Source organism: Notolepis coatsorum, assembly GCF_963971535.1.
Source record: "Notolepis coatsorum genome assembly, chromosome: 3".
Lineage (NCBI taxonomy): Eukaryota > Metazoa > Chordata > Actinopteri > Aulopiformes > Paralepididae > Notolepis > Notolepis coatsorum.
This window is the reverse complement of record NC_140167.1, coordinates 109,832,813-109,846,263: the sequence shown is the minus strand read 5'-3', so window position 1 is coordinate 109,846,263 and position 13,451 is coordinate 109,832,813. Positions and strand designations below refer to the sequence as shown.

Below are 13,451 nucleotides of genomic sequence, written 5' to 3'. Positions count from 1 at the left end.
GTGTCTCTGTTTCACTCTGTCTACACATGTCTCTGTTTCACTCTGTCTACATGTGTCTCTGTTTCACTCTGTCTACATGTGTCTCTGTTTCACTCTGTCTACATGTGTCTCTGTTTCACTCTGTCTACACATGTCTCTGTTTCACTCTGTCTACATGTGTCTCTGTTTCACTCTGTCTACACATGTCTATGTTTCACTCTGTCTACCTGTATCTCTGTTTCACTCTGTCTACCTGTGTCTCTGTTTCACTGTGTCTACATGTGTCTCTGTTTCACTCTATCTACATGTGTCTCTGTTTCACTCTGTCTACATGTGTCTCTGTTTCACTCTGTCTACATGTGTCTCTGTTTCACTCTGTCTACCTGTGTCTCTGTTTCACTCTGTCTACACATGTCTCTGTTTCACTCTGTCTACATGTGTCTTTGTTTCACTCTGTCTACCTGTGTCTCTGTTTCACTCTGTCTACATGTGTCTCTGTTTCACTCTGTCTACACATGTCTCTGTTTCACTCTGTCTACACATGTCTCTGTTTCACTCTGTCTACACATGTCTCTGTTTCACTCTGTCTACATGTGTCTCTGTTTCACTCTGTCTACACATATCTATGTTTCACTCTGTCTACATGTGTCTCTGTTTCACTCTGTCTACACGTGTCTCTGTTTCACTCTGTCTACACATGTCTCTGTTTCACTCTGTCTACATGTGTCTCTGTTTCACTCTGTCTACACATATCTCTGTTTCACTCTGTCTACATGTGTCTCTGTTTCACTCTGTCTACACATATCTCTGTTTCACTCTGTCTACACAGGTCTCTGTTTCACTCTGTCTACATGTGTCTCTGTTTCACTCTGTCTACATGTGTCTCTGTTTCACTCTGTCTACCTGTGTCTCTGTTTCACTCTGTCTACACATGTCTCTGTTTCACTCTGTCTACACATGTCTCTGTTTCACTCTGTCTACACATGGCTCTGTTTCACTCTGTCTACACATGTCTCTGTTTCACTCTGTCTACACGTGTCTCTGTTTCACTCTGTCTACATGTGTCTCTGTTTCACTCTGTCTACACATGTCTCTGTTTCACTCTGTCTACATGTGTCTCTGTTTCACTCTGTCTACCTGTGTCTCTGTTTCACTCTGTCTACATGTGTCTCTGTTTCACTCTGTCTACACATGTCTCTGTTTCACTCTGTCTACACATGTCTCTGTTTCACTCTGTCTACACATGTCTCTGTTTCACTCTGTCTACATGTGTCTCTGTTTCACTCTGTCTACACATATCTCTGTTTCACTCTGTCTACATGTGTCTCTGTTTCACTCTGTCTACACGTGTCTCTGTTTCACTCTGTCTACACATGTCTCTGTTTCACTCTGTCTACATGTGTCTCTGTTTCACTCTGTCTACACATATCTCTGTTTCACTCTGTCTACATGTGTCTCTGTTTCACTCTGTCTACACATATCTCTGTTTCACTCTGTCTACACAGGTCTCTGTTTCACTCTGTCTACATGTGTCTCTGTTTCACTCTGTCTACATGTGTCTCTGTTTCACTCTGTCTACCTGTGTCTCTGTTTCACTCTGTCTACACATGTCTCTGTTTCACTCTGTCTACACATGTCTCTGTTTCACTCTGTCTACACATGGCTCTGTTTCACTCTGTCTACACATGTCTCTGTTTCACTCTGTCTACATGTGTCTCTGTTTCACTCTGTCTACATGTGTCTCTGTTTCACTCTGTCTACACATGTCTCTGTTTCACTCTGTCTACACATGTCTCTGTTTCACTCTGTCTACACATGGCTCTGTTTCACTCTGTCTACACATGTCTCTGTTTCACTCTGTCTACATGTGTCTCTGTTTCACTCTGTCTACATGTGTCTCTGTTTCACTCTGTCTACATGTGTCTCTGTTTCACTCTGTATACACATGTCTCTGTTTCACTCTGTCTACACAGGTCTCTGTTTCACTCTGTCTACATGTGTCTCTGTTTCACTCTGTCTACACATATCTCTGTTTCACTCTGTCTACATGTGTCTCTGTTTCACTCTGTCTACACGTGTCTCTGTTTCACTCTGTCTACACATGTCTCTGTTTCACTCTGTCTACATGTGTCTCTGTTTCACTCTGTCTACACATATCTCTGTTTCACTCTGTCTACATGTGTCTCTGTTTCACTCTGTCTACACATATCTCTGTTTCACTCTGTCTACACAGGTCTCTGTTTCACTCTGTCTACATGTGTCTCTGTTTCACTCTGTCTACATGTGTCTCTGTTTCACTCTGTCTACCTGTGTCTCTGTTTCACTCTGTCTACACATGTCTCTGTTTCACTCTGTCTACACATGTCTCTGTTTCACTCTGTCTACACATGGCTCTGTTTCACTCTGTCTACACATGTCTCTGTTTCACTCTGTCTACATGTGTCTCTGTTTCACTCTGTCTACATGTGTCTCTGTTTCACTCTGTCTACACATGTCTCTGTTTCACTCTGTCTACACATGTCTCTGTTTCACTCTGTCTACACATGTCTCTGTTTCACTCTGTCTACACATGGCTCTGTTTCACTCTGTCTACACATGTCTCTGTTTCACTCTGTCTACATGTGTCTCTGTTTCACTCTGTATACATGTGTCTCTGTTTCACTCTGTCTACATGTGTCTCTGTTTCACTCTGTCTACACATGTCTCTGTTTCACTCTGTCTACACAGGTCTCTGTTTCACTCTGTCTACATGTGTCTCTGTTTCACTCTGTCTACACAGGTCTCTGTTTCACTCTGTCTACATGTGTCTCTGTTTCACTCTGTCTACATGTGTCTCTGTTTCACTCTGTCTACCTGTGTCTCTGTTTCACTCTGTCTACATGTGTCTCTGTTTCACTCTGTCTACATGTGTCTCTGGTTCACTCTGTCTACATATGTCTCTGTTTCACTCTGTCTACACATGGCTCTGTTTCACTCTGTCTACATGGGTCTCTGTTTCACTCTGTCTACACATGTCTCTGTTTCACTCTGTCTACACATGTCTCTGTTTCACTCTGTCTACACATGTCTCTGTTTCACTCTGTCTACACATGTCTCTGTTTCACTCTGTCTACACATGTCTCTGTTTTACTCTGTCTACACGTGTCTCTGTTTCACTCCGTCTACACATGTCTCTGTTTCACTCTATCTACATGTGTCTCTGTTTCACTCTGTCTACACGTGTCTCTGTTTCACTCTGTCTACATATGTCTCTGTTTCACTCTGTCTACATGTGTCTCTGTTTCACTCTGTCTACACGTGTCTCTGTTTCACTCTGTCTACATGTGTCTCTGTTTCACTCTGTCTACATGTGTCTCTGTTTCACTCTGTCTACATGTGTCTCTGTTTCACTCTGTCTACATGTGTCTCTGTTTCACTCTGTCTACCTGTGTCTCTGTTTCACTCTGTCTACATGTGTCTCTGTTTCACTCTGTCTACATGTGTCTCTGTTTCACTCTGTCTACATGTGTCTCTGTTTCACTCTGTCTACACATATCTTTGTTTCACTCTGTCTACACATGTCTCTGTTTCACTCTGTCTACACATGTCTCTGTTTCACTCTGTCTACATGTGTCTCTGTTTCACTCTGTCTACACATATCTCTGTTTCACTCTGTCTACATGTGTCTCTGTTTCACTCTGTCTACATGTGTCTCTGTTTCACTCTGTCTACATATGCCTCTGTTTCACTCTGTCTACACATGTCTCTGTTTCACTCTGTCTACATGTGTCTCTGTTTCACTCTGTCTACACATGTCTCTGTTTCACTCTGTCTACACATGTCTCTGTTTCACTCTGTCTACACATGTCTCTGTTTCACTCTGTCTACACATGTCTCTGTTTCACTCTGTCTACATGTGTCTCTGTTTCACTCTGTCTACATGTGTCTCTGTTTCACTCTGTCTACATGTGTCTCTGTTTCACTCTGTCTACATGTGTCTCTGTTTCACTCTGTCTACACATGTCTCTGTTTCACTCTGTCTACACATGTCTCTGTTTCACTCTGTCTACACATATCTTTGTTTCACTCTGTCTACATGTGTCTCTGTTTCACTCTGTCTACATGTGTCTCTGTTTCACTCTGTCTACATGTGTCTCTGTTTCACTCTGTCTACACATGTCTCTGTTTCACTCTGTCTACATGTGTCTCTGTTTCACTCTGTCTACACATATCTTTGTTTCACTCTGTCTACATGTGTCTCTGTTTCACTCTGTCTACACATATCTCTGTTTCACTCTGTCTACATGTGTCTCTGTTTCACTCTGTCTACATGTGTCTCTGTTTCACTCTGTCTACATGTGTCTCTGTTTCACTCTGTCTACATGTGTCTTTGTTTCACTCTGTCTACATGTGTCTCTGTTTCACTCTGTCTACACATGTCTCTGTTTCACTCTTGTCTACATGTGTCTCTGTTTCACTCTGTCTACACATGTCTCTGTTTCACTCTGTCTACATGTGTCTCTGTTTCACTCTGTCTACATGTGTCTCTGTTTCACTCTGTCTACACATGTCTCTGTTTCACTCTGTCTACACATATCTCTGTTTCACTCTGTCTACACATGTCTCTGTTTCACTCTGTCTACATGTGTCTCTGTTTCACTCTGTCTACATGTGTCTCTGTTTCACTCTGTCTACATGTGTCTCTGTTTCACTCTGTCTACACATGTCTCTGTTTCACTCTGTCTACACATGTCTCTGTTTCACTCTGTCTACACATGTCTCTGTTTCACTCTGTCTACATGTGTCTCTGTTTCACTCTGTCTACACATGTCTCTGTTTCACTCTGTCTACATGTGTCTCTGTTTCACTCTGTCTACACATGTCTATGTTTCACTCTGTCTACATGTGTCTCTGTTTCACTCTGTCTACATGTGTCTCTGTTTCACTCTGTCTACACATGTCTCTGTTTCACTCTGTCTACATGTGTCTCTGTTTCACTCTGTCTACACATGTCTATGTTTCACTCTGTCTACCTGTATCTCTGTTTCACTCTGTCTACCTGTGTCTCTGTTTCACTGTGTCTACATGTGTCTCTGTTTCACTCTGTCTACATGTGTCTCTGTTTCACTCTGTCTACATGTGTCTCTGTTTCACTCTGTCTACATGTGTCTCTGTTTCACTCTGTCTACACAGGTCTCTGTTTCACTCTGTCTACATGTGTCTCTGTTTCACTCTGTCTACACATGTCTCTGTTTCACTCTGTCTACACATGTCTCTGTTTCACTCTGTCTACACATGTCTCTGTTTCACTCTGTCTACATGTGTCTCTGTTTCACTCTGTTTACACATGTCTCTGTTTCAGTCTTTCAACACGTGTCTCTGTTTCACTCTTTCTACATGTGTCTCTGTTTCACTCTGTCTACACATGTCTCTGTTTCACTCTGTCTACACATGTCTCTGTTTCACTCTGTCTACACATGTCTCTGTTTCACTCTGTCTACATGTGTCTCTGTTTCACTCTGTCTACACATGTCTCTGTTTCAGTCTTTCAACACGTGTCTCTGTTTCACTCTTTCTACATGTGTCTCTGTTTCACTCTGTCTACATGTGTCTCTGTTTCACTCTGTCTACATGTGTCTCTCACTCTGTCTACACATGTCTCTGTTTCACTCTGTCTACACATGTCTCTGCCCCTCTAATGTCTTTCTCCTCCTCCCGTTTTTTCTACCCTCTGTCTCTATCCCTCTATCTCTCTCTCATCTACATATCTCTCTCTTCTCTCTATCTTTCTAGGCTGCAGTGGAGCCTTGGCCAAACAGTGCACGTCGGCCTACCCAGAATGCACTGTGACAATCTTTGACCTCCCCAAGGTGGTTCATACGTCTAGAGAACACTTTGTAACCGAGGGCGACCAGAGAATATCCTTCCACGAAGGTGATTCATCAGATGTGGCCTAAATCACTTCCAGACTGCCCCAATTACTCACCAGTACGCTATCAGAAGCACTTTACTCGCAAAATGCAATGTATGTATGGTACATTTATTTGAGTGACAATGGGTTGAGTTTACATGCATATTAATATTCTGATATTATTCAGCATACTCAAGTATTCCATCTATCTATGATCTATAACCTTTATTTGACCACGATAGTCTTTTGAGATTGAGACCTCTTCACTGATCCCAGATCAGTATTTACAATGTCAGTGACTTTAGTTTTAAAATGATTTATTTAGTCATTCATTTAATATCATTCCCATATCCCGACTATGAGAAACCCCAATATGATGCCGATATTAGCCAGGATACAGAGTCATGTAAATACCCTTTCCCCTTTCCTGTTGGGTTTTGTGCGGTCTCTGTCCGAGTTCTGTTTCCATGGTAATCCTTAAGATATTTTATTTACTCCTGTATAAGGGAGTGAGAGTAATGTGAATAAACATCTTATCCCGTCTATGATCTTTACAGGGATATTAGCTTGTATCTTGTATATGAATGTGCATGTAAACGCTCTACAGTAAATGACGGAGAGATACATCAACAACTCAGTGGTACACACACACAATGGTGGGGGCCAGGTGTGGGGGGGGGGGGGGGGGGGGGGGCCTTGAGCACTTCCTCGAACAAAACGGCATGCCTCGAGCATGCTGGATGGTAGAGTAACGTGATGTGTTGGTCTATAGCCCCAGTCTCATGTACTGCTATGTGCTGGATGGTAGAGTAACGTGATGTGTTGGTCTATAGCCCCAGTCTCATGTACTGCTATGTGCTGGATGGTAGAGTAACGTGATGTGTTGGTCTATAGCCCCAGTCTCATGTACTGCTATGTGCTGGATGGTAGAGTAACGTGATGTGTTGGTCTATAGCCCCAGTCTCATGTACTGCTATGTGCTGGGTGGTAGAGTAACGTGATGTGTTGGTCTATAGCCCCAGTCTCATGTACTGCTATGTGCTGGGTGGTAGAGTAACGTGATGTGTTGGTCTATAGCCCCAGTCTCATGTACTGCTATGTGCTGGGTGGTAGAGTAACGTGATGTGTTGGTCTATAGCCCCAGTCTCATGTACTGCTATGTGCTGGGTGGTATTCCATCACGAATCAAGCATAGGCAATGCTCGAGTGCTTATGTGCTTAGCAACTATGTGCTTTGATGTACATAATTAAAAACGTTTGGTCGGAACTGCCATTAGCTTCGGGTGAGTAAGCTAATGGCATTGCATCAACTATACTACTAATATTTCATAGTATTGCATACCACTTAATGTCCAGAGATCCTAACTATCCCATTAAATATTAGCACGAGGCAGGATGATGACAAAAAGCACCCTGTCATAGATCAGAAGGACAGATGGAGAAAAACAATTATGGTTGATTATACACCCAGTGGTACAACCCACAACAGGACCTACACAGTGAATACTACGGGGGGCAGTAGGCGGGCTATACATAGCACTTTACATATACATGCAGCAGCTGCAGAGGGAAGGGAAGTGATAGTTCAGTAGTCCCGTCTACCATGAGATAGTAATACTGAATACAAATACATACTCCTGCCGTTAGCCCTGACCAAGACACTGGCATTAGAACTGGAGCTGGTCCTCAGATGCTGGACTGTGGTTGCTCGCTGCTCCTAAGTAGCTAGGATGGGTTCAATATAAAGGACAAAACTGGTATATGTAAAAAAATAAAATACTGTACATAAAATTAAGTACTTGGGAATAATAATGTAATTCTAATTCTAATTCTGAATAGAGAAAGTAGCACAAGATCAAGGTGTGGGTATTATTGAGCACATGCACAATTCCAATATCGTCACATCCGATTGGCTGTCTTCCCAGCCCCTGTCATATTGGCTATGCAATGTTTTAACTTGGATATAAAAACACAAAGAGCTGAAATAATGTCTGTGTGTGTGTGTGTTCGTGTGTGTGCGTGTGTGTGTGCGTGCGTGTGTGTGTGTGTGCTTCTTTGTGTATAGGAGACTTCTTCAAAGACCCCATGCCTAGAGCTGACCTCTATATCCTGGCCAGGATCCTCCATGACTGGACAGACCAGTGCTGTATAGAGCTACTGACCAAAGTCTACCAGGCCTGCACACCAGGTGTGTGTGTTGGGTCCTGAGGGTTTCTATGTGTAAGAAAGTGAGGTGTGTGTGTGTGGGTGTGGGTGTGTGTATGTATGGTGGGGCATGAAATGAGATTGAATCCTACAATGCAGCTGATCCCAGAAAATACTTGAAAATACTTTGACTTCTTGATCAAAGGTGCTGTCTGTCTCTCTCTTTCTCTCTGTCTTTCTCTCTGTCTTTCTCTCTGTCTCTCTCTCTCTCTGTCTTTCTCTCTCTCTCTTTGCTCCGATTCCTCAGTCTGTTTGCCTCGCTCTCCCCTCTTCTTTCTTAACTATAATGATGAATTGCTTTTTATTTACTTTCTTTCTCTCTCACTCTTTTTCTGTCTCTCTCTGTTCCCAATTACAAAGACACTCTCCCTCTTTATCTCTGTCTCTCCCTCTATCTCTGTCCCCCATTCCATTCCAGGCTCACACACACACACACACACACACACACACACACACACACACACACACACACACACACACACACACACACACACACACACACACACACACACACACACACACACACACACACACACACACACACACACACACACACACACACACACACACACACAGTTCAGTTATTTTTTATTTCGGGTTTTGGACACATAACAATGGTCATTCCATAAATCGGCAAAGTTTTACCAGCTGCTATTGCAGCATTGTCCAATTGTCCGAAAAGGGCTAGGAAGAAGCACTAGGTTTGTCGGGCCCTACCCCTAAATACTTACGTTTCGTTTAAAAAAAAATTATTTATTTTTTTACATTTACATACATACATAGTACATACATATTGTAGCTGAGGGGTACAATTCCCTGACTGTATTGTTAGATATGATATTTAATACCACTACCTCATGTACTTTAACTTCTGGCCACCCAGTACAAGATATAAGTATGATGAACACTTTCCCACCTGATGAAACGAACCAACACAAATGGACCAAATCGAATATTTAATACAGCAAAGGGTGTACACAATATTCACTTAATTACATTTATGATTTGAAATGTTAAGTATGCACTTTTATGGCAAATGAGTATTCGTAGGTAAATCAACATTGAATGTCCAATCTCTGGTTGCGCAGGGAGTAAGTATACAACCTGGAATATTTAGGAAACGATAGCGATAGTACTTAAATAATTATAGCTGGATACACTAAGGGGGGGGGGGGGGGGGGGGTCCCGCTGGTTGTAAGACAGTAGGAGGGGGGGGTTAGAGAAGTCGCTGGCGGTATCCCATCTGGCCGACGGTGTCTTGGGAGAATCCAAAGTCTTAGACCCAGTGCCCACAGAACCTCGGGCCGTAGACGAACACAGCTGGACCCTCTGTGGAACGGTATCTGCCGGTCCACAACGGAGAGACGTGGTGCGACCTCACGTGTAGAGCGCCGCCTCACCTGTAGTCCTCTCCGGGGGGTAATTCCAACACTCGACAGTGTTGGCCTTTATCCATGGAATAATCAAAGCACATAAAGCATAATCCAAGAGCCGTGGAAGGCTCGCCGTCGTCGGGTAGAGTAATCCAATATACAGGTCCAGTCGCTCTTGACCCGGAGCTCCTCGGATGCAATCACCACTAGGGGTCTGACCAGCCTGGATAAGCGTCCAGATAACGTCAGGAACGATGGGGGTACTGATAACTGTAGAACTCGAACCGAACGATGCACCATACATAAATAGACTATTATTAGCTTAATAGAATACGTCCAACTCGACGGTATGGTGCCAAACTATGACCATTCAACTATTAATCTACACGATATCTCAATGCCTATTCTGGGCCAAGTAGGCCCTACTACACCGCACGTGCTTCGTGGGGAGGCTTTTGCGTCTGTCACTCTGTTGGAGGGTAAAGAACTGGACTAAAAGAAAGTTCTACTTTACGAGCGTCATATATATATGCGCTATGAACAAATAGTACCACACGTATTTCGCCCGGCATATTACTGCGCGGAACCGGGGGCTGCCTCGACATGTTAGGCGGCACGATTGAACTTGAACCTAGGGGTATGGCAACCTGGCGCCAGGTTCTAGTCCAATGGTAGAATGAAACTATTATGGGCTGTTTAGTAGAAACGGGGATATTCAATGCATATTGTACAAGGAATATACAGGGGATATCAAACGATATACAAATACAATTAAATATATATATATAAATAAATATACATATTCGGTTTAATCTGATCCTTCACAACAGCCGCCCCCTAATTAGTCCCACCTAATTAGCTAAGCAGAGACAGATTAACCGCACTGTCTTCCACTCAAGGTCCGCTGTAAGGTCAGTCAACTCACAAAGTCATAGGGTCATGGTCATCATCGATAGTATCTGGGAGTCGGGGCAGTTCTATGAGCCCCGCCACGGGCCGTGTGTAGGTGCGCCCTTGGACGAGTACTTCAGCTGCTCGGACCTTGCCATCGGCACCGGTGATCACTTTGCTTACGCGGCCAGCCGGCCACATAGCTCTGGGGAGTGACTGGTCAACTATCATGACGACTGTTCCTTCTGTCAAATTGTCTCTCTCTTTTACCCACTTCTGGCGGGTCTGTAGAGACGGTAGGTAGTGAAGTAGGAAGCTGCTCCAAAACTTGTCAGCTAGTACTTGGCTGTACCTCCACATTCTTCGGCCGTTCGCTTCTTCGGGCCTGTACATTGTCTGGGGTAGCGCGGGGTCCAGCCGCCCCATTAGGAGTGTGTTGGGGGTGACTGGGTCGACATCTGCTACATCACTGGAGACGTAACCGAGGGGTTTGGAGTTCAATACTCCCTCGATCTCCGTGAGGACTGTCATTAGGACTTCCTCTGCCACAGTCTGGGCTCCGAGTACGGCATACAGGGCTGTCTTTATAGAACGTACTTCTCGTTCCCAGGTTCCACCGAAGTGGGGTGCGTTCGGGGGGTTAAACTGGAAGTCAACCTGGGCTGGAGCGAGGTGGGTCTTAAGTTCTGGGCCCATAGCTTGGAAGCTCTCTCTCAGCTCTCTTTCTCCGCCTTTGAAGTTGGTCCCGTGATCAGACAACAATGTAGACGGTTGTCCTTTCCGTGATATGAATCTCCGGAAGGCCATAAGGAATGAGTCTGTGCTCATGGTCGGAAGGAGCTCGATATGTATCGCTCTGGTGGTCATGCATTTGAATACAATACCCCACCGCTTCTCGGTGCCTCTTCCTCTTTTTATATACAACGGGCCAAAACAGTCCATGCCTGTGGAGTGGAATGGCTTGTCGCCGATTCGGAGGCGACAGGGGGGTAGGTCAGCCATCCGTGGTATGCTGGGCTGCGCGCGCCACTTACGGCAGTCTAGACAGGTTCGCTGGAAGCGCCGTACTGCTTCTCTCCCTTGTAATATCCAATAACGACGTCTGATCTCCGCGAAGACTCTCTCTGCTCCTGCGTGGTGCACATCCTCGTCGTATTTCTTTATGATCAGCTCTGTGACCTTGTGTCGGCTGTTCAAGACGATCGGGTGCTTAATGTCATCTGGTAGGTCGGGGGCTCTCCGCAGGCGACCACCCACTCTGATGAGATTATGTGCGTCACTCTCTGGTGCCAGGTGAATCAGTCTGCTGTCTGATGGGATGGGGTTTCCTCCCTGTAGACAGTCTAGCTCATCGGGGAACGAGTCTCTCTGGGCTCGTTGTAGTAGAAGAAGTTCTGCTTCTTCGTAGTCAGCTGCTGACATGTCAGTGGTGGACTGAATCTCTGGGTGGTGCCGCAGGAATGTCCTTTGTTGCGCACTCTCTAGGGTGACGCAGTCATCTATGTTCGGGTCTGTGGAGGCGACAGTGCTCAGTCCACAGAACATAGGCTTCTTGTTCTCAGCCTCCTCTCTACTTGCTTCCCTCGGGGTGGGCGTGGGCCAATCTCCTTCCGGGAGCTGGAGGAATGCTGGTCTGTCACTGTAGATGTTGTGACGGGTTAGGTCATCCAGGGACATTCCCCGGGTGATGACGTCAGCTGGGTTGTGTTTGGTATCCACATATCTCCAGCTTGCTTCTTCTGTTAGTTCCTGAATCTCGTTGACTCTGACTCCCACGAAGACTTTGTATCTGCATGAATCAGACTTAATCCATGTGAGTACTGTCGTGGAATCTGACCACAAGATTGTTCTATGCACCGGAATGGTGAGTTCACGTTGGATTAACGTGGCTAGATGCGCTCCTGCGAGGGCTGCGCAGAGCTCTAGACGTGGGATAGATTGTTGCTTACGTGGGGCTATCCTTGAGTGGGCCAGTATGAAAGCAGTGTGTATCTCTCCTCCCATCTCTTGGGCACGCAAATAAGCAACCGATCCGTAGGCTACTTCGGAGGCATCGCTGAAGACGTGTAGCTCAATCTCGCATGTCTCTGGCCTCACTGTGGATGGGAAGTAGCTGCGGCGTATGTTGACACCTGGGAGTGAGCGGAGTTCCGTCTCCCACTCTCTCCATGTTGAGGCAAGGTGTGCGGGTATTGGGTCGTCCCAGCCCTGGTCCTTGTCCCATAGTGCTCGTACAATCATCTTTGCCCTGGTGGTGTAAGGTAGAATACATCCCAGCGGGTCATATTGTCTGGCGAGTGTTCTGTACACACTCCGTCTGGTGGTCGGTATCGCCGCCGACCTTCCTTGCTCTGGAGCCAAGGGTTTGTGTCTATAGTGGAGCGAGTCTGTTTTGAAGCGCCAGACTAATCCTAGTGTCATTTCTTGGGCTTCTCCTGGGATTGTCGCCATCCAGGTCTCGCTGCTGGCAGCCTTGTCTGCGGAGGAGAGGCTGCGCAATACGTGCGGGTCACTGCTGGCCCACTGCCTGAGATCAAAGCCTCCTTTGATTAGGGAGGCGCGTAACTTGATTAGGAGAGCCTCGGCTTCTTCTTGAGTCGAGACGCTTTGTAGACAGTTGTCTACGTAGAAACTGTTCTTCACACTGTGTTGGACCTCTTCATCTGCTGCTGGGTCCTCTGTGACGTGTTTCTGTAGTGCAAATGTAGCACAGCACGGGCTGCATGTGGTTCCGAAGGGGAGTACTTCCCACTGGTAGATGGATGGGTTCTCATCTCCGATCTTCTCTCTCCATAGGAACCGTAGCAGAGGCTTGTCCTCCTCTACTAGTCTCACTTGCAAGAACATCCCTTTGATATCCCCGCTTATAGCCACCTTGTCCTGGCGGAAGCGCAGTAGCACGCCTAGTAGGGAGGGGCCGAGTGTGGGGCCGGGCAAGAGCTCTTTATTCAGATTTTGGGATCCGATCTGGTAGCTGCAGTTAAACACAATGCGATCCTTGCCATTGTGATGGACCTTGTGATGCGGCACGTACCATGATTCGGTCGTCTGATCGGCCTCTTTAATGTCAATCTTTGTTACGTGTCCCGCTGTGATTAGCTTCTCAATCTCAG

At 45.5% G+C, this 13,451-nt stretch overlaps 1 protein-coding gene across 1 annotated transcript in view; it reads left to right on the top strand.

The window, feature by feature from the left end:
- Positions 1–13,451, top strand: part of asmt (acetylserotonin O-methyltransferase) — a gene marked incomplete at both ends in the record, with an annotated part of 71,854 nt that overhangs the window by 39,631 nt on the left and 18,772 nt on the right. Inside the window, 2 exons of the mRNA XM_084311341.1 lie at positions 5,752–5,892; positions 7,935–8,057. Of these exons, the coding sequence (XP_084167467.1) occupies positions 5,752–5,892; positions 7,935–8,057 (264 nt within the window). The remainder of the gene's footprint in view (positions 1–5,751; positions 5,893–7,934; positions 8,058–13,451) is intronic.